Genomic DNA, 23122 nt, shown 5'->3' on the forward strand with positions numbered 1-23122 from the left:
TCCTGCAAGTTAACATGTCCCGGGTCCTTGATAGCATAAATACAGCATAGATTATGTAATCTGTCATTATAAATTATAGGTTTTTTCAGTTATAATTTGATTATTATAAGATCAAAACAGCCACAGTGGCCTTTGGCTTAAAACGTCACCCGTCACATAAATCTTTTATCCTTTGGGTCAATTTGACCCCTGCAATTTAAACCTCCAGAAACTGATTGTTACCCAGGTTTATGTGTCAGGTACTTTATGTTTCTTTGTTGATTACCTAAATAGCCCTTTAATTAAACTATATTTCAAGCATACACACAATTTAAAGCATTTAGAAGGACTTTAATTGTAAAATTGAACATCAAACTGCTGTGAGTTTGTCATGCTCTCGTCGGCCCTGCCTTGTTTCTATGTTATCAAAATGTATGACACAGGAGGACACATCATTGAATGTCAAATTGACCCCAAAGAACAAGATACATACATTTTTTTTCAGGAATTTGGAACATCTCAACATTTTAATTTGATGTTTTCCCAGTTGTCCCCATTAAGTTAGGAAAAGTCATGAAATAAGAAGCCAAAAAAATGATGTTAGTCATTAATTTAGAGACTTTAAACACTGAATGGGGTCAATCGGGTCCAATTGACCCCAAGGATAAGAGGAGGGTTACATTTCTAGAAGGTGCAAATATTCAGAATGATTCATGCAGTGGCAGTACTCCGTCCAGCAGGTGGCGCTGTTACATTATATCCCACACCACCGAATTAGTGATCTATGTGTTCTAACCATAGGGTTCTATCCTATCCTATGGTTCTACCCTCCTCTCGTTCAGTTCGAGGTGTCATCAAACTGTTACTCTTGACAACATCTGAATCAAACTGCAGTCTGACCTTTAACTGTCCGAAAACATCAAAATGTCGGCAATGAAATAACAATCCGCAACTTGACAAGAGGGGTTCGACTGTCTGTAGTAAGTAAACAATCTGGTAGCTACACAGCTAAGCTAGTAAAGAGAGAGAGAGAATATTTATTTTCTCTTCGTTTAATTCACAGTTTGCCATAATAACACTGATATAGAGTATTGCACTGCTATGGATGTGTGGTGATCAAATGTTAGGCTTGGTGTTTACTTCAACTATTGAGATTTGCTAACTTAGTAAATGTTATTATTATCTTTATTTAAACTCGAAAATCATTGAGAGCAAGCCCTCATTTACAATGACGACGAGTATATAAAAGAAACATTAAAATGCATGACAAGCAAATAAAAGATATAACCCTAAAAGAATGAATCTGTTAAAAACAGACAACAATTAAAAGTAATGTTACAACCATTGAAAAATAATGTCACACAAAGTCAGTGAAAACAGGTACAATCAGAGGTTAAAAATGTTAAAACTAATGATTTAAAATGATTAAAAGAAACCAGTGCATTTATTTTGAAAGTGCTTTGCAGGGAGTTCCATGCAGATGGTGCAAATACGCAAAAGGCAGATTTTCCCACCTCAGAATTAACTCTGGGAACCTGCAGAGTGAGCCAACCAGTTGATCTGGTATGTTTTGCTCCAGAGGACCAAACTAGCATCGAAGATAAATATGACAGTAGCATTCCAATAAGTGCTTTATAAATAAATGCATTGTGTACTTAAATATTGGAGTGATCAGTCGATGTTAGGGGGCTTGTCAAAAAGGCAACTGATATTTTCTGTTAAGCAGGGTGGCAGTTGCTGTATTGTAAATAAAGTCTGCAGATAAACAGTCTGCACACTTTATGTGCTTGTTCACGCACTGTCCTCTCACCTACCTTTCAGAAAGTGTCCTGACTTCAAAGAGACGAGCTGAAGGATGGATCCACTTTTCCAGGATGCTATTCAAAGGAGAAATCAACAGAATGGCATTATTAGCAGCATGTACAATGCTCCAGCTTCTAACCATAACCAGAACTCTCACTGTGAGTACTCAAGATACACTGATGTTGGACCACAAAGCAGTGCTGGAGTGAATGTGGAATGGGAGGAACCCAGCTCTGCATCCTCTGACTTTTACAACCAGGAGTCCGAAGCTGATGACCCAGATGGAGAGCCCCTTCTCATGGAAGATGAGGACCCAGAGCTGGCAAGAAAACGTCAAGAACTCAGAGAGATTGAAGAGCAGATAAAACAAAAGAGAGTTTCCATTGCTCTGAAAAAAGGTGAACATATTGTGAATAAGGCAACACTAGACTTTTCCACCAATAGAGAATCAGCTGAATGTGAGGGTCCAACTCTTAGAGAGAGGGTGAATGCAGTTTTGCAGAAACGACATCCTGACAGCTTACTGTCAAAGGTAGGTAACTTATATCTTCTGATTATCTAGTGTTTAAACAGTTTGTGCACGTTGAAATTAGTGTGTATTTCATAAAACTTGAAAATCATAAACTTGATTCTTTGCTGTTTCCTCTGTTGTTTCTCAGGGCCACTCACCTAAAGAGAGACTGAAGTCATCAAGCCGGAGCAAGCTGCAGGACCATCCCTTGAAGCTGAGAGTGAAGGCACTAATGGAGCGGAGACTCAATGATCCCTTTGTATTTTCAACATACAGACAGGTTTGTGTGATTGTTTTTCCCTTTCAGAATTTATTTTTGGCCTGACAGTTGACAACCAGAAAATGTATACTAATTAATACTAAACACAATAGTTTCTTTCAACTCTCTATTCTGTAATGGTGTATTCTGTACAGGGCCCTGGAGGTTTAAACATCGCCCAGCATGCATTCATTGATAGACAGTAAGGTTGCCAAATTATGATCTACAGTTGCAAACGAGCCATCAGCCAGATAACTGACTTTATTTTAATACAAGGAACAGCTTCCACTGGGTCAGTGTCAGACAAGATGAACCAACTTTATTTATACTTCAAGTAGGGTGGTTGATTGATAAACGACAGCAGGGAAGCACTTCATACCCATGATAGGACAAGATCAGCAAAGAGATTGTTTTGAGAGACTAATATTTACAAACTTCACAAGGTTCATGTATGCAATTTCTCCCAGGTCCCTGATATCACACCACCTCCTCCAGCTCAAATGGAAACTTCAGCAGAGAAGAAAGCAAACAGCTTTGACCTGGGTTTCCAGCGCTTTCTCAGCGTGCTCAACAAAGGAGTGGACATAGACATGCTCAGTAAGATTGTCAACGCTGATGGTGAGGATCTTCCTGTAGGTGTGGAGGTCCTTGACTTTCAGCCCACTGCTTTAAAGGACAAGTTAGATATGCCTCTCAGAGGCGCGAGCCAGGGAGAAGGTCCACCTTCCAGGAGTGAGAGCCAAGGATCAAATAGTGGAGTCTCTCTGCTGTGCCACAGCCAGACAAGCATCAAAGAGAGAAAGACCAACCCACACAGCCAAGAGAGATCCCTCAGTGAGAGATTCTCCCTACCAAATGGTGAGGAGAAGAGGAACGACAGAGGAGATCACTGCTTGCTTTCTAGTGGAGCCTTGCTGCCAGGCCACAGTCTCACCAGCAGTGCAGAGAGAAAGATCAACCCACACAGTCAAGAGAGGTCCCTCAGTCAGAAACTCCCCTTACCTGATGATGAGGAGAAAGAAAAAAAAGAAGGCCGCTGCTTTGCCTCGAGTAGTCAATCAAAGTCTCCCCCTGCAGTGAAGAAGAAGAAGAAGAAGAAGAAGAAAGAGGAAGAACCACCAAAGGTGGATGATCACCGTGAACAACTCCAGAACATCCTCAAAACTCTGGGGTTAAGCCTGGAAGTGGAGGAGATGAGTAAACTAGAAGACAGAACTCAGGAAAGGTTGTATGGGAAGAAGAGGGCTGAGAGCAGAGAACAGCAGGAGAGCCAGCAGAGGGGCTCTCACAAACATTTCAGAAACTCTTTTACTTCCTCTTCTTCCTCCTCCAACTCAAGGTCAACATCTCAAAACTCTAGTCCCAGTTCCTCTCACTGTCGGTTGTCTCACAGCAGAGACTCTAATCAAAGGCGATCATCTCACTCGAGAGACAGATGCAGAGATAAGCTGACAAACCATGACAGCAAACAGGACAGTACAAGAGCACAGACTCACTGTGACAGAGACAGAGATGGGGAGCACTCCAAAGAAACCTTTACCCATGAAAACCCACATTCACTTCATCCTATTCCAACATATCCACCCGAACACCCTGATACTTTTCCTGCATATACAGAATATGGTTTTCCCCAGTATTCTGAGTATGATGAGTACCACAGCAACTCTTTCGATGCTACTACAAACTCTTTTTGGATGTATCCCCAGGATGCTGAGCCTGTACCATTTTATCACAGTGAGTATTCTAATTCCCAGGACCCTTTCCATCACTTTGCTGAGCCTGCAGCAGCACCTAAAAGAGTCCGCCAACTACACAAACTTTCAGCACAAGACACTCACTTACTTGTGAATCCAGATTTGTCGAGAAGTGAGGGGCAAGTCGGGCCGGCCTCTGGCACTCGCTGCCTGCGTGTCGTTACCACCCTGCAGACAACCTCCCAAAGCTGTTTAAAGACACTCACAGGAGGCAAGAGGAGAAGAACAGGGGATCCTAACAAAAGAATATGGAAACAACGTTTATTTATACAGCGATGTAGGATGGGAAAAAAGCTGGCAAAATCTGCCAAGGAGGCGAAGAGGATGAAGACAGTGATGGAGGAGAAGGAGGTAAAGAGGGTTATGGAGGAGAAGGTAGAGAAGAGGGTGATGGAGGAGAAGGTAGAGAAGAAGGAAGCTTCACATGGAGTTGAACATGACTCTGAAACAGTGGTAGTAAAAGAGGCACCAACAGAAGAGGAAATAAAGAAGAATCTGAGGAAAATGGTTAGTAGAGGATCGTTTTTTACGACTTCTCAATCTGTCTTATCTGAGAAAATTAGAGAAGTTATTTAGTACCATTCATCTAGATTTTTGTTCCCTGGATAGAGAAAACAATTCTATATATCGATGTGCTATTTTTGTAAATTTAAGATATAAGCCTGACAACAAGTAATAAGACAAATTTTGACAAACAAACAACAAAAGAAACCTTCTAAGGGTGTTATGATAGGTCCCACAGAGAATGCATGATTAAGGGCACAAGAAAATGACGTTAGATTTAAAGTAATATAGTTTCAGTTGCTCTGCATTTCTTTTTCATTTTTTTTACCTCATGAAAACTGAACCTCAAAAATTAGTGTAAGGATGTTCAGGACAAATAATCTCAGTTTTAATCTGTGACTAAAACTTCATAACCCTTGTTTCTGTATCATTTCTTATATATAAAAAAAATGTCCTCTAAAGCTGATACCTGACTACCCTCCAGTTTTCATTGAGAAGAAGAAAGTCTCACTGTCCCATGCAGAGGACACAGGTTTAAATTGTATTTCTAAAGGATTCAAATCAATAATACAAATTAGAATTTACAGCTGATTTCTAACTGTTTCTACTTCAGGATATTTTTTGCTGACATAAACGTGAAACACTTTTTCTCTGTCCTGTTTAAAAACTTTTTTTTTTTCTAGCTGGCTGCGTTTAACCAGAAGCAGAAGCCAAATGTCATACAACCACACAACTCTATACCCTGAGAGACTGAATAAAGTGAGTAAAGATATGTGTGAGACCACTCAAATATGTACAATGGAGAATTAAGGCCAGATATGTCAAATCAAGAGAATTCAAGAATGAAATTGTACTATTAGGAGAATAATTTTAGTCCATGGTAAGTAGTAGAGTAGCCATCAGCCTAGACTAAAATGAGGAAAGTGGAGCATCTTGTGGATTTATACTTTTGTAAAGGTTTCGCAAATAATGAAATCAAAGCAAATCAGCACCACAGTGTGAGAAGTATCAGGACTCTGAGAAGATTGTACAAAAACACTGGGGCTTTCTCGAAGAAAGAACCACTCTGACCTGGAGGAGTTGTGTCTTTTGTTTCGAACGGTATGGCTGCAATTGGTTTACTGCAGGGCTAGTGTTGGTTACTGCATGCAATTCAGAGGGGCTTTGTTGTTTCTCAAGTTTGTTGATACCCAATACTGTAATAGACTTCCCTTCCTCAGAAAAGACTGACAGAAAACAGAAGACAGAAAAGATACTAAGGACAATGTATCGCTGAGGGGCTAAAAGGTTGGGTATTCAGTCATTTGTGAAACTTACGCTTAAGTAATACCACAAGATGCTCAACTTTAATTTGGTTTCGGCGGCTGGCTGTTCCCCTTACATTCCCCTTCAAAATAAGATATATGCTTACTATGGGCTAGAATTATGACTTTACTTTGGTAAATTTACAACTTTTTTTCCTTGAAATCTCAAATTTTTCTTTAAAGTGGCTAATCTTCCACTAGTGTAATGATTGACCAACCCACATACAATAGTAATTTATTTTATTGCAATATTTATAGTATTACTATTTTAACTTAAATGTCCTCCACTTTAGGTTCTAAATGTTGCCATCACCAAATCATCTCTAGATATTTTCTGTACTTGACGTCAGTATGAGTAAAAAATCAGTGTTTTTTCAGGATTAGTGGAGGTGGATGAATGAAATTTATTTTTCTCCCTCGTTTATTACCTCTTTTGTTCTTTTTCCACAGATCTGTGAAGTGTTCTCAGTGTTATTTCATTCATCGTTCTGTGAGCCCTGACAGACCACATGGACCTCATGTATAACACTTATCGTTTACAATAGTGTTAAATAGTGTAACATGACCATTTAATATTTAAGTCATACTACTGTTTTTGTACTGACCTCTCTGAAGACACTGTAAAAAAAAAAAGAAAATTATTTTATTTTGGGACTGTTGCCCTTTTTTAAAAAAAAAATTAGATAGGAAAGCTGGAGAGACAGGAAACATGTGGAGTAGAGAGTGTAGTAAGACATGCATGGGATGGTCGTGGCCGGGAGTCGAGTCGAATGAATGGATGAACTCTTCTTCAAGAAAGTATTTTTGGGCAGATAAATGCCAGTTTTGGTCTGGACAGTTTCACTCAATACATCATTGTGTTTCAGTGAGCATCACTGCTTTGTGACTGTTTCTATTCTGCCTTTTTTACGTCTACAAATTTGAATAAGGACAATATGTATGTAGGATCTGTTGGCTGAAATATATATTTTCTATCATAAAGTGTTGATCCTGTAAAGTGTTCAGGTCCTGTCATTTTGGGCTTCACCACCAACAATTGTGTCTGTGCTGAGTGAAGTCATCTTTGACCAGATTGAAATAATAATAATAATACATTTTATTGTATTGAAATGGAACAGAAAAGCGACTTTGAGTTGTCCTTTTTCTATGATGTGTTTTAGAAACATCTCGGGACAGTTCTCTTGACTCTTTCCTCCTCTGACTTTAGTGCCACCAACAGGTCCAAAACTTCATGTTTTACCCAGTAATACACAACAAATACCTCCTAAACTTCTGCTGTGATTTTTTTTTAGACAAACTATGAAGGTAATAGTGATGTCTCATTAATGTTAACCAACTTTATGAAGAGCTGTATTATTTTTAGGTCATTCAGAGATGGAATTGTTGTTGTAATAATCACTGAAAAGTTTGAGCATCACATCCTTGAGAAGAACTGTAGTGTATTTATACAAACTCCCAGCAGATGGTGAAAATGTCACCTTAACTGCTTGTGGCTACCAGTGCCAATGGTTGTGAATGGACTCTTTTTTTCAAATGAGGTTTATTTGAACAGCAAAGGGTCAGTTCTGCCTTGAATTAATGCATAATTGCTCATCTAAATTTACACAAACAGCACCAGCGCACAGATACAAAAAATAAAATAATTCCTGTTATGAATCTGGCCCTCTGTCTAAGAAATAAAGGAACCTTTGGAATGAGAGAAGGAATGTCTGAAAGAACTATTATAGTACGGTTGTCTTTTATATATATCTTTTTTTGCCTTTTTTTGCCTTTATTCGATAGGACAGCTGAAAAGAGACAGGAAATGTGGGGAGTAGAAGTGGGGGAAGACATGCAGGAGATTGCCGTGGCCAGGGGTCCAGCTGGCGACCTCTGCGACGAGGACTATAGCCTCTGTATGTGGGGCGCTTAGAGTGCTAGGCCACCAGCGCCCCAGTACGGTTGTCTTTTGATTAAACTTTAAATTACTGCAATGAGGTTGTTAAACATGTTAGCCTTGTAGAGTCAGCAAAAGAGGTCTAAGTAAAACTCAAAAAGAGTTAATGGATAAAAACTGACATATTTACTTTGGAAAAACTGAGATTGAAAAAGTCAAGTGTTGTAAAAGGATCCACATCCACAACATAACCTCATTTAACGACATTTTGCAATTTAAAACTGCATAAGTTGAGTACTGACATTCAACATGTTAACTTGATATTTGTTTTTAAATATGAAAAAAAGCCTGATACGACTCCTTTCAATAACTTTACTAAATTATAAAGCATACTTAACCAGATGAGACTTGATAGCACAAACTCTGAAACACAGGGTATCATCTATTCACTGTGATGCAAAAGTGACAACTCAGACATTTTCTTTTTATTAAATCAATTTCCATAACTATCTATATTGGTGCTGAGACTGCAGAAAGCACTAAAGTACATCTGGAAACTAAAAAAAAAAAACAGTTTTGCAGTCAAACTTTTGACAACATCCAAATTGTATTTTAAAGTCAAACAAAGTTCTTGAACAAAACCAGGAGAACTTCCAAATAAATTACTCCAGTCATCACACAGCAGGGTCTGCAACATCACAACTCACAGCACCAGCATCGAATACATTGCCCTAGGTCAAACTGTTATAAATAGGATTGTTTTTTTGTGTGTTTATCTAAAGTTCATCCTTCTCCTCTCCTTGACAGTAGCATGCTGATCTCTGGCTGTTCATGTAGGGTCTGCAGCCCAGAGTCCACACAGTGTTGAACAAGGTGTCTGCTACTGTTTCACACGCTGAGGACAGGAAGTGACAGAGAAACAAGAGCGTTAGTCAAAAAGATAGAAGATAGGGCTGACAGATAATTTGACATTTACTCAGCCTCCCTTCCTTTTATATTGAACTATTAGTAACTGACACTTTAACATTGCAGTTGACTCATTCTCAATGGTTTTTTGATCCATACCTAAATTTTTTAGAAAAAATAAATCTTTAAAAGTGGGATTTATTTATACATTATCATCATACATAAGATTTAAATTTGGTAGAGAAGCAGGCTATAGATGAGTTGAATCACTAAACTTGCAATACGTTTCCCAGTTTCACCTGCTTTTAAAAAACAGTGTATGACATCACTGGACTTCACTTTAGGGTAACTGTTATGCCGTCCATCTTTTTATACAGTCAACGGATCCTACTTTTAAAATATCAAAAGTTGAATCTAGTTTAAATAGTGCTGAAAATAGGAACAGGTTCAGTAACCCTGCCCTGGATGAAATAAAGGTAAAAAGATTACCAACCTTCTACTTTTGACACAAAGCCAAGACTCTTCTTGAGGTCGGAGCAGATGCTGTGGAGGCACCAGCGGAACTTGGAGTCGCAGCGGTACTTGTTGGAGCCACAGGTGTCGTAACACATATCCAGCTGATTGCAACACTTGGTCATGGCAGGGATGCCCATGTCCATCTGGTGGACAACAAAATATGATCAGTGTTCATGTTGGTGGGGGTTCACAAACAAAGTGGTAACAAAACGCAGTTTTGGGGGACTTTCTAAGACATTTAGGGCCAAAAACTTGTTCTTATTTTATTTAACCTTACCCTCACAAAAATTATAGTCAAGAACTAAAATTAGAAGAAATACTGGAATAAGTGATTTAAAAGAACACCATGTCTTGTTAGTTTACAATCAACCCTGTTTTACTTATAGCTGAGGCTTTACAGAGATGAATACAGCAATTTAATGACTGTGGTAATAACCATATCTCCACTGACACTGACTATCTCTTCGGAAGATCATAAACATAAGCTTGAATGTTTCGCAAACTACCAAAGAGTATTTAGCTTGGAATAGAAAGAAATAGCAGGAGTGCATATCAATATTTTCCTAAATAACTTCAAAAGTGTGTCATAAAGTAATAATCTTATTTGAAATCCTTCTTTACTGATATAATTTTTCTTAAACCTGGCATTAGTGCTGGAAAATCAAACTTAATTTGGATATTTCATTTTGAGTCTTAAAATGCAAAACAAAAGACAATCTTTCTTTCACTCAGTCTATCTTTCCTCAGGAAAAGCATGGAGAATTTGATTTGCTTCCATGATATGAACGCCTTATCACCCACTTCCATAAAAGCTCTTTGCTGTTAAAGATTATCATATACATTATACATATAGTTCGACATTAGATAAGAAAACAGTCTGGACAATTGGTGATGCGATTGCTCACACAACAAATCAAACATTATGAAGGGAATTCTTGGACTGTGCTGAATGACCAAAATTTCATGAACACTTATTTTTACAAGGAGTTGACTAAAAATAGGAATTTTCGCTGTTATACAAAATTGTTGATATTCGTAATCAGTTGCCAAAGATAGTAATTTTCTTGCCTTTGATTCCAGGCAAATGTTAAGATAACCAATTTTCTCCTTTGTGAATTCCCTTTAAGATGCAGCAATAAAACACAATGCTTATCTCCATACATAGTAATCGCACATTCACTGGGCAACGTGAGATTTCAACTACACGTGAAACATGCCATATCTCTTTTCATGCTAAATGAGTAAAGGTGCATACAGTCATGTACTGGGTCAGTGTGAATGGTATTAGATCACCTCAGTCATTAACACTCAGACTCAGACTTAGCTGTCTAATCTAAATATAGATTCAATTTAAGAGTTAATTAAATCCTAATGAAACATACCCCTTCTGGAACAGGGAGGCCAAAGAAGTAGGAGCTACAACCATTAGGCTCTGGCATCTGGAAGTCAGGACGAGGAACAGGATCTTTACCTGAAAGGAGAAGAAAAGTGACATGTCAGATTGTATGTTTGACAACAGACAGGCCTGTGTTCCTGTGCAGGGCTCTGTCTGACATACCTGTGGGTTTAAATTCATGTTTTCACGCAGAGAAACAAAGGTCACTTATCACAATCATATCCACTGGGAATGATACATGACACATTCCCCAGTCACCACAGGAAACCTCTGCTATCATGCCAGGGTCACAGTCCGTGTTCAGTCCCTCTTCCGCATGATAACAAAGATGATAAGTCTGAGAAGAAGTAAATCCTGCGGTATGTTTGGTATCAGAGCGTTCTTGTTTTTGATTTTGTGAAGGCATTTTGCGCCATAACTGGAATTTCAAGAGTACAACCACTTTGAATTATTGTGTTTTATAAAAGTATAATTAATACTCTCAATTACATTTCCAGCTTGCGTACTTAAGTGCAAGAGATGAGCCTTTGTGGTAGATTACGAAACGTTGTTGAGATTAAAAATTTATTTTTAAAACTGTCCTGGTCCAGACAGGCAGCAACACTGTCAGCAGCCTGATATACAAGCACATTACAAGATACAAGATTGCAATACATTAAAAAATATAAAATAAGTAAAACTGAAAATACGAATCAAAGTCAATCACAGTCATAATTTCATCAGGCTGAATATCTACAGCTAGATATGTGTGCCTCAAGTCATCTCCCTTCTTTCCTCTGTTAAAAAAGTAGCTTTCTGTGAATCTTTGAAAAGTCACATTGGTGCAAAATCAGAATATAACTCACATAGAGTATTTGTTTGTTGTCATTCCTGCTCAAAACCTCTAAACATGCCATCATAGTAACGTTTTTCTGTATTATTGTATTGGTTCAAGGAAATACCATATAAGTCTGGCTGTAAATAACAGATGAGGCTGAATTCTAAAAGGCATTCATATTTTGAATAACCTGCATACAAAAAGGTTTTCTTTCCAGAGTCAAGATCTTTTGCAATAAATAACATAAATGAGGACACTGCTGTATGGGATGAGAGCAGTTATTATCAGTTTTATTTACAGTATTAGCATTAAAGTTGGAAATGTTATTACTGGACCAGTCGACCTCACATCGGCTACAATATCAGTTGTACTTATATTATAATTACTTGTCTGCTTATTTACCATTGTTACAGACATTGTCACCATAAATCTGTTTATCTGTTGTTGTTGTTGTTGTTGCAGTGTTGGTTTGTCTCTATTAATATGATTCTCTCCCTCTAAGCCAAACTCAGTCTCAGGAGAGGTCTGTTTAACATGAATCTTGTTCTGCTAGACATTACTACCTGTCAAAGGGAAGTGGAATAAGGTAGGATCTCTGTAAATACAACCGTATACGGCCTCTAACCGCAAATCTGGCTTCATAGTATACCCCACTACTCTTTTTGTGAAGTGTCTTGAGATAACATTTGATTGATTTAGCACTACCGCTACAAACAAATATTGATGGATTGATTTAGCAGTAAAATAATTTAGCAGTGTTAAGGGTATTTTACCAGTGTTAAAGGGAAACTGTGATGCAATTGAAATGCATTTCTGAATTTTTTTTGGAAATGCATTTGGAAATGCATTTCAAAAAAGGTTTTTCAGTGTTACACATCACTGGTTTATGTAGTTTATAGTCTGATTCTAACTATCAACTAGACTTACCATATCGACAGCGGTATTGGCACACTCCATCACGTCCACCCATGAACTCCAGCATGGAGTCAAAGTAGCCACTGACTGACTCAAAGCCTCCTCTCAGGTTGTGAATACCCCACTCCTCATCCTGGTCCTCTGCCTGTGTGCCATCAGAGGCCGGGGCTGGTGTTGGTGCTGCTGGGTCCTCGGCGTCCTGAGTGACCGCACTGATGATAAAGAAGCTCAGAAGGAGCAGAAGGGGAGCAAGAAAGGCCCAACGGGTCATCTTGTTTCTAAGTATAGACACAGATAGAGTTTAGAGACAGAGGAGAAGCACAGACACACACACACTGAGGCAATACTGAAAGTGTCTGCGTGACCTGGACTTTGAGCCAGAGGCAGGGACTGCCTCATATGTGGAGGAACAAAGTACAGCTTCTATCTCAGCTTTCTGAAATGTATTAGCTTTTATCATTCTCACTGATTAAAGGGAGAGCATGCTTGTTTAACATTCAGCCCAGGAGATTCAAGAAGATTTTAATCCTATTAATTTAAGAGTTAACCTTTGTTGAGGCTAGTAAAGAGTGTAACACACTGAATAGATCAAATTAGAGAGAGCATCACCTCTGTTTAATGCTGCCCAACTTCTCTAGTAGGTTTACATATCGATAAGGTCAGACACAAGCTCTCTGAATACAAGACAATCAATCACACCTCCAACATGTGGTAATCATTTCATACTGAATTATTCTGTTCATAAAAGCTATCAAAGGCAGTAAGTACTATGTCATGGTGTATGAGTTATATATACTGAGTACATTTGACCTGACTGATGAGGTTTAACATTGTTTCATGTAACCTCAAAATAGTTCAGTTCATTTTTAAAAACTGTATATTTAAGGCTTTTCTTGTCTGTTTCATTCTATAATTCTTAATGAACGGTACGAAAGACCACCTCTGCTTTTTCAAGTCTTGAAATGTTACCAAATACTCCTATTCAAACAAACCTGTACCACTAGGTGGTTGCCATGTGTCAGTAAAGCCGGGCTCATCCTGATATCTCTTAGTGGGCCAAAAGCCCCTGGCAGATAAAAACATAAAGTCCATAGTAAATGATGCACTAGTGCAAATCTAAAAAGAGCCAAATCATTTTCATTAGACAAGTCATTAGACAAAATGTTTCTTAGAACACAGATATTAAGAATATGGCAGCATTTTTTATCAAAGTAAAGTCTAGTTAAACATCCTCTCAACAGAAAATAATAAAATACTTTTTTTGTCTTAATTCAAGTTGACTAGTGAGGATTGTCCCCCCACAAAAATCCCAGATTTTTTATAAAATTGTCTCAGATATTTCCTTTTCTAAGGTTGTTGATTTGGTGAACCAAACACTGTTTAATACTTCTATTAAATCTATGCCCGTAGTGATTGACGAGGTTGTATGAATACCCATAGAAGTACACCATATTTGACACTTAGTGTCCAGACAGATCTTGTCTGTGACTTCTTGAACTGACACCAGTCTTTTCAAGAAAATATGACCATATCACCCCGGTTCTCAAAACACTTCACTTGCTCCACGTTCAATACAGAATCCATTTCAAAATCATATTATTAGTCCATGAAGCACTCAATGGATCAGCTCCCCAGTACATCTCTGACTTGCTCACAGTGTATAACACGACCAGGATCCTTAGGTCAGCAGGTGGAAGTCTTTTAAATGTACCCAGAGTCAAATCAATCAGTCAAGTACGGTGAAGGGGCCTTTAGTTACTGTGGTCCATCTTTTTGGAACAAACTGCCTTCCGACATAAGGTCCATAATAACTGTTTCAATTTTTTTAAAAGACTCAAAACCTATGCTCAAACACATTTATTTTGTCAAGCCTATGAAGGATATAATGACTGTTGTGACTGAAAACATGTGCAGCAACAATTGCTGTTTGTTTGATTGCTATGTCTGATGCATGTTGGGTATATCTATTGTTTTATATTTATTCTATTTATTTTGGGGGATTTTTTTTTTATTCTCCATGTAAAGCACATTGTATCTATTGTTTTATATTTATTCTATTTATTTTTGGGGGGAATTTTTTTTTTTTTTTAATTCTCCATGTAAAGCACATTGAGCTTACGTGTAAGGAAATGTGCTTTATAAATAAAATTTGAATTGCTATTGCTTGGCAGAGGGAGACCCGGAAGCTGCAGATTCCAGACCGCAATTCTAACCTCTGCTCTGCAGACACCATAGGCAGACACCAGGCAGACACACACGGTCGAGGCAGTCAACGGTTGTCCAGTCCAGTAGATGGCGGTAATGCTCCTTTAAGCTTGTCTGGACACTGCTATTAAAATGACATAAGAAGAAGAAGGAGCTGTGACGTCTGTCTCAAACACGGAACTAGAAGGGAACGAGAGAGTGCAGTAAGCAGAGCCATGTGAGTCAGATAGTAGTAACCCAGACAGAAAGGTTTTAGAGATTGGTAGATAAACTAAACGTGGATAACACCAGTAGAATGATAATGCTCCGTTGTTGTTTTATGTGAGAGAGGCAGTATCCAGGTTTTCGTTTTGACCTGAGGTAAAATACTCACTGACGGTGTGGTGACGTCTTGTACTATGATGCCCGTTATTTTCTTTCCATAAGGATAAACAGAATAGTAACAAAAAATATTATAAAATGGCTTTCGCAAACCTGTTCACGAGACTGGCTGCTGTCGAAGAGGATGTTAAGAGTCCTGTTCAACCAGGCTTTACACATAGGTATCTATCGACCCACAACAACTGACCTTGATTTATTTGAATGATGAGGTTTATTCTCCATCCACTAAATCAGTATCAACTCCTTTTTGTGTTAAAGGAACGAGACTGGGAATGGCAGAAAGCGCGGTGGCAGAAAAAGGAAAAACAAGGGAAAGCAGACAGGTTCTTATGAAAAGGTGAGTTAAGCTTAAATGTTTATTTATTCTGTCTTCAAGCTTCATTTTCATCAAATATGTCATCTATTCATTTGCTTCTTGATAAAAATGTATCTCACTTGTCACACTGTAAAAATAGTTATATTTTTGTGAATGATATTACATGATGTTCATACCTGATGCACTCAGCTGATGTCAATACAGTCGAATCTAACAGCTGTAAAATTAAATACCCACATGAAGGTGTTATGTGTAGCTTTGTGTTAGTTTGATAGATCGTGACAAATGCACACCTAGAATCACTGGAAATGGAAACACACAAAATAAAAGTGAAATACCTACACACACTGGCAGAGAAGGTAACTGGATTCGCTTTGTAATGCAAGCTAAAACCTACAAATTGATTCTTAAGTTGATTCAGTGTCAAACTGTGTGAGTTTTGACTGAAACAAAGCATTATACATTTTATTACCTCTAAGTCTGTTTATCTTTTTGTGATAGTGCCACTTGCATGAGCACCATAAATTTGTATTTCTTTACATGCCAAACTTTATAAAATCCTTTTTCTGATGCTCATTTATTTTCATTGACGTGCAATTTGATTACATTTCCTTTCCACAGAAGCCATGCTACCAAACCCAGACAACCGGAACTTATGATGGCACATCCTTCAAAGATGACAATCACAAACCCCAACACTACCAGAATACCTACCATGAATATCTGAATGTTGGCTTCAACAACAAAATGTTAAACAACCACAGCCATAAGACTGGTAATAATAACATGGCTCACAAAGGTCAGAATACCAAAACCAGAAATGAGCGTAACATATACCAGCAAGGACAGCAGAGAAAGACGAGAGAGCAGCAGAAAAATGAACATCGTCAGGAGGATGGAAGGAGGGCTGCATATAGAGGTGGGAGACCTGCTTTCAGAAAAGATGGAGAGTACAGGAAGAATCAAAATGAGGTAAGCATAAATGTGACTTGTTATTCTTTATTGTTTTTCTGTTGCAGCAGTGTAAAATAAAGGACTTGTAAAAAGGCAGTCAATTGGTGTTGTGGCAGAGACGAGATTCGGATATGAATGTGCCTCTGTAATCTGGCCTGTGAGGATTTTTGTTATGCATTTCATCCAACACTTTCTTGATATTTGTTGTCCTCCTCTGTCATATGAAGTCAAAATAACAGCATAAATGCTTCAGTACTTTTTCATAAACCAATCAAATGAAACAGACATGGAATTGGCCCTGTAACCAAAATGCCTCCAGCAATCCTTAAATTTAAGAAAAACAAAGATGTATTTAAGGAGCAAAGCAATGAGTTCCAGTATACTTCAAAGGGCTGTAACTTATATCATTCAATGCAGACTTTCTCTATTGACAAATGGCTGTCAATTAAAAAAAAAAAAAAAGTATGTTTTCAAACTGAAAAAGATGCATTTGCAAATGTGCAAAATGTCACTCATAATTAGTGGTTTGTTTGTGAGTGTTGTTGTTATCTCCTCCACTTAGGACTCAAAAGTGAAACGCACAAGATTCATGACACAGGAGTTTAAGGACCAGAACGTCATCTCAGTGGGTGATCGTTTTCTCTGTAAACACTTCTTGTGGGGAAAGTGCGTGAAGGTAGGTCATATTTATTATGGATATTAAAATGTATTTTTAAAAAATGATATGTCAATAATTATGGTGGGTCATACTGCAGTTTCCTCTCCACCCTCTCCTGTACGCAGGGTGATGAGTGCCAGCTGGAACACGTTCAGGGTTATAATGATCTGGTGAAAGAAGTTTGCAAATTTTACGTCCAAGGAACCTGCATGAAAGGAGAGAGCTGCCCCTACATGCACAATATCCTTTGGCTGTGGAGTTGAGAAGCAACGATATGAACATCCTCCTGATATAAACTCATTTAATTCTGCAGACTTTTGTCCTGCTATTAACCTTGAACTGCTGACTAAAGAATATCATTCCTCCATTAGCAGAAAATGTAGTGTCTGTACTTGGGGGTCTGGATTTTTAAGCATGTAAAGTTTACATTTGTAGATTTGTTGTCAAAGTAGTTTTGACTTATCACTTAACAGCGGGCTTTGGTGTATGCAGGAAAAACAGAGAGAAACAGGCAGAACATCCCAGCATCCATTGGCAGTAATCTGAGGATGATTGATTCATCTCTACAAACACATATCATCATTAATGAGCAGCCAACAATCTGTTCTAGATCAAAGATTTCAACTTCAGTGACAAATCTGCTTGAGGACATGTAACAAAAGCCTAACAGCCAAGATTTCCTGAATCACGTTAGATTTCCAAACACAAGCATTTTACAAGTTTCTTTTTCTTTTTCTCTTACAAAGCTTATGAATATTTGATTTTTACATTTTGCAAAGCTGCTCCACAATGTTGTTATTTTGGGCAACTTAAGACCTGTTAACTGTGAGCAAATCACAAGAAAATAATTTTCTTTCAGGGGCTTGTATTGCTGAAGTAAGCTACAGTGAAGTCTGTGTAACAGAATTGTCTACTGTTGAACCTAGTTCAAACAGATGATCAACCACTATTCTGGGGAATGTAATGGACTCAGAGTTGACAGTGTTTATGTAGCAGACGTGAACACCACATGGAAAAGGAACCCAATCGCTGACTTCACCAGATAATTACCAAAAAGTGTGCATAATGTAATTCCACAGTGATACAGGATGATAGCTGATGGTCCTGAGATTGTTGAGTATCTAATGTTTCCTTTACTGAACTGCACAGTCCTTCCCTTGCAAGTTCTTCCACAGAAGAGGAAAGTGTTTTCAAGGTGAAAATTGCAAGTTTTCCCATGAGCCACTCAATGACCTCACAAACAATCTGCTGGATCAGGTGCGTCTGTTAAAAGTCCAGATATGAAAATGTTGTAAAATGTTTCATATGGATTCCAGTGTGTTAATGACTCAATGTTCTTTACTTTCCATGCAGGCACTAAAGCGGGAAAATGACCAGATTGCACTTGCAAAGAAAGCGGAACAAGAGTCATCAGTGCAGCCAGTGAACTTAGAGGAGTCCGAAAGCATAGGCGCAACGAAAGCACCTGATGTGCTCTCGCAACCATTAAGGTATTGACATAGAACCTTAAACCTATCACTATGATTCTGTTGAAATATTAGGTCTAATTTTAGCTCAAAGGTTTGTCTTTGTTTGGATTCACCTACACCTTTAATTTGTATCTTTCAGGACTAACTTTTATCAAAGTGCAGAGATAAGTGCTGAAGAGAGATCTTTGTTACCTCAAACTGAAGAACTGAGTGAAAACACAGAGGAATCTGTAACAACACATGCTGCCCAGCCTCACAGGGCTCTGTCAGCAAACCTTGATCAGAAGGAGCCAGTTTGTTATTCAGTTGAAGCAGTGCTGGGACCTCAGCTATCAAAACCTTTCCTAAGTTTCTACTCGGCTCCAAGAAGTCAAGAACCTGTTCCCCTCCGTTCCTCTGATCCCACTCCAGCTTCTGCCTCGAACAAGAGCCCCGCTCCTTACTCTGTGGAAGCTGTTCTCAGGTCTTTTAAATCAACAGAAACACCTACACCTCCTACTTCACAAACTGTGACCTATCCTCAAAAAACTGTCTGTCAGGAAAGCACTGATCTAAGCTTGGAAGCACAACATACAAAGGTATTTTGTCCAGTAAATACCGGAAATGAAGGAAACAAATTCCAGGAAAAATTGTTTCAGTGTCTTCCGTCCTTCCAAACACACTCTAACCTGATTCCAAACACGCGCTCTGATCTTACTGTGGCCTTGGGGGAACACAAGAGACAAGTTGGGAATATGCAAGAATCCCTTAAACCTGTTCATGAAGTCAAGCTGTTGCATACTCGGAAATCTTTTGCATCAAACAGCAAAGGAGATGTCAAAGAAAGCAAGCATCTGCATACAGATATTAAATGCTCTGTTAACTCTAATAGTGAAAGAGGTGATCAATTTGGACCCAATAAGCACAAAACTGTTTCCTCAAATTCCCTCAGTCTGACATCATCCTCTTCTGAACATCCCGCGCAGTCACATCTCTCTGTCCTGTCATCTTTCAAGCCCTTCAGTCCCTCTTCAGATTCCACAAAGTTTAAAGGTAAAGTCACTGTCTCCACCTCCATCAAGCCAAGTGATTCTGCAGACCATGTCGGTCCTCTCGCAACAAAACAACCCAACAAGAGTGATCTGCACCCCAAAGGAACCACAGCTGACTGCAGCAGTAAAATGGCAGATGGTCAGGTGGCAGGTGGATTTAAAAAGACCCTGAAAGCACCATTTCATAGCCTCTTTGCAAAACCAATAACTGACTCTATTCAGCTTAAAGAAGAGTCTTCAACAGCTACCTCTTGTCCTCGAGGCTTAATTCAGTCTTTATGTCCTGCTCCAAAGTCAGCAGGATTAAAAAACAATTATCTTAAAACTGACAAAGCCCCCGTCAGGTCCTTCGCCAGCCTTTTTGCTGCTCCTCTTAGTGCTGCTCTTCCCTCCATTTCACAAAAATCAGCCCAGAAAGTTGAAGTAGTTCCTCATTCTTCAGACTCCAAACAAGGGGCTGCCAGTTTACAGACTCAAAGACATGACAAGGTGAATGTACAGACCTCTCTCAGAACTGGAGTCCAAGAAATCTGTCAAGTGCCAAGATCTTCTAATTTCTCTCGTGATCCTAAAAAAGGAAATAAAGGCTGTTCAACTGAGTGTGAATATCAGCAAAAAGATCAAGCCTGTAGTCCTGTTTCTGGTTCTCCCAGTGAGCAGTCAACTGATCATCCTATGCCTGAAATCTCATCTTGTAAAGGTAAGGAGACACGACACAAACTGTTTCAGAACAACAAATGTGAAATTCTGGTTTGAACTGTCATTTATAATGCCTTCTTTTGTTGGTTCAATAGAAATTGCTGCAAAATCAATTCTGGGGACACTGTTTCAGCGCTTGAGCCCCTACCAGCAAGATGGAGATCAGCAGGATTCAGATCAGATCAGTGTCTCTGCAGGTATTTAGTCCTGTTCATGGCATTTATATGAGTGTCATTGTACTAAATGTGGTCATCCAGATAGCATTGATATGTTTTAATGCTTTCTCGAAATTCAAATGGAGTCCAAAGTCAGCATGGGGGAGTGTTTGAGAAGCAACAGCAGAAGAGGAAAACAGAAAGGTGGAAGAAAAAGGAAACTGAAGGTAGGCAGAAGATTGTGAGAAAGAAGAGCATGTGAGAGATGCAGTGCAAATTTTTGCTCCTTGCTAAAAGTAACTCCCAGAGTCTCTGCTCAATATTGATCTGAGAGCGACTCAGATTCATGCTGCCCCGCTCAAATTGCTCATTGATTTGCCTCCCAAAAAAAGATGCTGGCATCTAACCAGTCAACATCATTTAGACGTTTTCTTCTGTTCTGTCGGAAACATTTTCTTAGACCACTTTATCATCTGTTGGAGTTACATAAAAAGTATATTTACATGACTTCTCTTTTCTTAGTTACCTCCTCTGACAGACAATGTTGTTAATCACACAGCTGCAGTCTTTCTTTATTTATTTAACCAGGTAAGAGACTCATTGAGATTTAAAACCTCTTTTTCAAGAGTGACCTGGCCAAGACGTCTTTGGCCAGCATGCTTCAAAATCATCATCAGCACTATGCTCCATCCTAAGGCAACTTTATTTGTATAGCGCGTTTCATACACGAGGGCAACTCAATGTGCTTTATATCAAAACATTAAAAGCATTGGAAACATTCAGACAGACATAAAAGAACATAATTAAAATGAAAAATATAATAAAACACAGAAAAGAAAAGGAAAATTAGAAATATATTAAAAATTAAAATGTGTATTTAAATTGAGTTAAAATGAGCTATGATAGGAAGGCAGTGGCAAATAAAAAAGTCTTCATCTTTGATTTAAAAGAGGTGAGAGTTTGAGCAGACCTACAGCTTTCAGGGAGTTTGTTTCAGATATGTGGTGCATAATGACTAAACGCTGCTTCACCATGTTTCGTTCTTACTCTAGGGACTGAAAGCAGACCAGTACCTGATGACCTCAGAGGTCGAGGTGGTTCATAAAGTAGCAGCAGATCAGCAATGTATTTTGGGCCTAAACCATTCAGGGTTTTATAAACCATTAGCAGGATTTTAAAGTCTAGGACTCGAGCAGCAGCATTCTGTATGAGCTGCAGGCTTCTTAGGGAGTCCTGTAAAGACCCTGTTACAGTAGTCTAGTCTGCTAAAGATAAATGCATGGATGAGTTTTTCTGCATCCTGCTGAGACATAAGTCCTTTAATCCTTGATATATTCTTAAAGGTGATAATAGGCTGACTTTGTAATTGTCTTAATGTGGCTGCTGAAATTAAGCTCTGAGTCTATGACTATACCAAGGTTTCTGGCTTGGTTTGAACATTTCATCTGTGCAGATTGGAGCTGAGCAGTAACCTTTAACCTTTCTTCAGACCAACAGTGACAGGATTTAATTTTCTTACAGTGAATTTTGATGCTTGTTAGCTACATGCACTTCTGTTCTAAAAGTTTTCCTGACGTTGTTTTTAATCTGCTCCTCAGACACTGGAGACCTCTGAGGAAACAGAACAGCAGCCCTCTGTTCATGCTCCTCACATCTGCTCAGAGGCAGCCGGTGTGTCACCCCTCTGCAGTTAAGGCTTCGGGTGAAAAAGTCTGGTGAGCACCACTTGCCATTGACTAGGCTGATGCAGCATCACATTGAGCAAAGACTGAGACCCACATCAAAGGGAGAACAGTGTATCCATGGGATGCATGGCCGCCACACAACTGAAGGACATTTTAAAGACTTTAATCACCACCGTTTTCCACTCTGGACAAACTTTGGAGAGCTTCGGTGTAAAATCAAATGTTTTCTTCACGATCAGTTACAGTAACTCACTAATATAAGACGTATCTCTTTTTCTTAATCTACAGGCTTCATGCATCACAGTTTGGCTGCGCTTAGGATTTCATCATGGGAATTAGTAAATTCTTGTGTTGATAACTATTGAACCTGAAATTTTTTAGATTTCTTTTTTTTTTTTTTCTGCTATCAGAGATAAAAAAAACAATGCCACATGTTGGATTAGAGTGTATCATTAAAAATGATTAAATAAAACCTACAGTCTAAATTTTGTCTCTACATTTTGAAGTATATTAAGCAAACACTGTCCATGTGTACGGTGGCCCTGAAGGGCAATAGTAATGAATATTTCGAAAGCGCAAGAAATATTTCACATAACAAAAATTAATTTCACAGATCACAAAATATTTTTAACAGAACAAAAATACATTTCACAGAACAAAAATAAAAAATATTATTATTATTATTATTATCATTATTATTATATTATTATTTATATTACCATTATTATTATATTATTATTTATATTACAAACATTTCTTCATTTTTATAATTTATTTTTGTTTTTTGCCATTTATTTTTGTTCTGTGAAATGGTTTTTTTGTGAAATTTGTTTGTGTTCTGTGAAATTTATTTTGCCCTTTTGAAATATTTAGCACTATTGGCCTTCAGGGCCACCGTACATGTGCATCCCTTCTTTATTATCAGCTCCCTGTCTCTCTGCACTCTGTCCTCCCCATGGATAAACTGAAATTGTTCCTCTCAACTCGATTTCTTTTCTTGTGGTGCATCAGAAACTTCTCATGCCTCTT

The 23122-nt window shown here is 38.4% G+C and overlaps 3 protein-coding genes across 8 annotated transcripts; 2 read left to right on the forward strand and 1 right to left on the reverse strand.

Annotated features, from left to right (window-relative positions):
- Window positions 1–761: 761 nt before the first annotated feature.
- Window positions 762–7813, forward strand: LOC117815890. 3 transcript variants are annotated; one of them, XM_034687898.1, is made up of 7 exons: window positions 767–959; window positions 1801–1940; window positions 2042–2314; window positions 2442–2573; window positions 3020–4813; window positions 5494–5569; window positions 6565–7111. In XM_034687898.1, the coding sequence occupies exons 2-6, from the start codon at window positions 1854–1856 to the stop codon at window positions 5554–5556; spliced, it is 2349 nt and encodes a 782-aa protein (XP_034543789.1). In that variant the 5' UTR covers window positions 767–959; window positions 1801–1853; the 3' UTR covers window positions 5557–5569; window positions 6565–7111. The 3 variants fall into 3 exon arrangements, 2 of the variants coding, with proteins under 2 accessions (XP_034543789.1, XP_034543788.1); XM_034687897.1 differs by having other exon boundaries at window positions 1801–2314; window positions 6565–7813; XR_004631861.1 differs by having other exon boundaries at window positions 762–959; window positions 1801–2314; window positions 3020–5569; window positions 6565–7383.
- A 535-nt stretch (window positions 7814–8348) lies between these two features.
- LOC117815976 (group XIIB secretory phospholipase A2-like protein) lies at window positions 8349–15382 on the reverse strand. 2 transcript variants are annotated; one of them, XM_034688001.1, is made up of 6 exons: window positions 15314–15382; window positions 14754–14869; window positions 12553–12818; window positions 10795–10883; window positions 9390–9555; window positions 8349–8885 (listed from the first exon to the last, which is right to left on the reverse strand). In XM_034688001.1, exons 2-6 carry the CDS (start codon window positions 14771–14773, stop codon window positions 8767–8769), a joined length of 660 nt encoding a protein of 219 aa, XP_034543892.1. In that variant the 5' UTR covers window positions 14774–14869; window positions 15314–15382; the 3' UTR covers window positions 8349–8766. The 2 variants fall into 2 exon arrangements, with proteins under 2 accessions (XP_034543892.1, XP_034543893.1); XM_034688002.1 differs by lacking the exons at window positions 14754–14869; window positions 15314–15382 and adding an exon at window positions 14660–14734.
- Window positions 14885–22663, forward strand: LOC117815974. 3 transcript variants are annotated; one of them, XR_004631886.1, is made up of 12 exons: window positions 14885–15287; window positions 15385–15463; window positions 16064–16414; window positions 16959–17072; window positions 17180–17294; window positions 18202–18311; window positions 18408–18544; window positions 18663–20254; window positions 20349–20450; window positions 20555–20635; window positions 22007–22123; window positions 22382–22663. XR_004631886.1 is itself a non-coding variant. In XM_034687999.1 (11 exons), exons 1-11 carry the CDS (start codon window positions 15205–15207, stop codon window positions 22021–22023), a joined length of 2781 nt encoding a protein of 926 aa, XP_034543890.1. In that variant the 5' UTR covers window positions 14885–15204; the 3' UTR covers window positions 22024–22581. The 3 variants fall into 3 exon arrangements, 2 of the variants coding, with proteins under 2 accessions (XP_034543890.1, XP_034543891.1); XM_034687999.1 differs by having other exon boundaries at window positions 22007–22581; XM_034688000.1 differs by lacking the exon at window positions 20555–20635 and having other exon boundaries at window positions 22007–22577.
- Window positions 22664–23122: the final 459 nt, after the last annotated feature.

This window comes from Notolabrus celidotus, chromosome 7, assembly GCF_009762535.1.
Source record: "Notolabrus celidotus isolate fNotCel1 chromosome 7, fNotCel1.pri, whole genome shotgun sequence".
NCBI classification, from domain to species: Eukaryota; Metazoa; Chordata; class Actinopteri; order Labriformes; family Labridae; genus Notolabrus; species Notolabrus celidotus.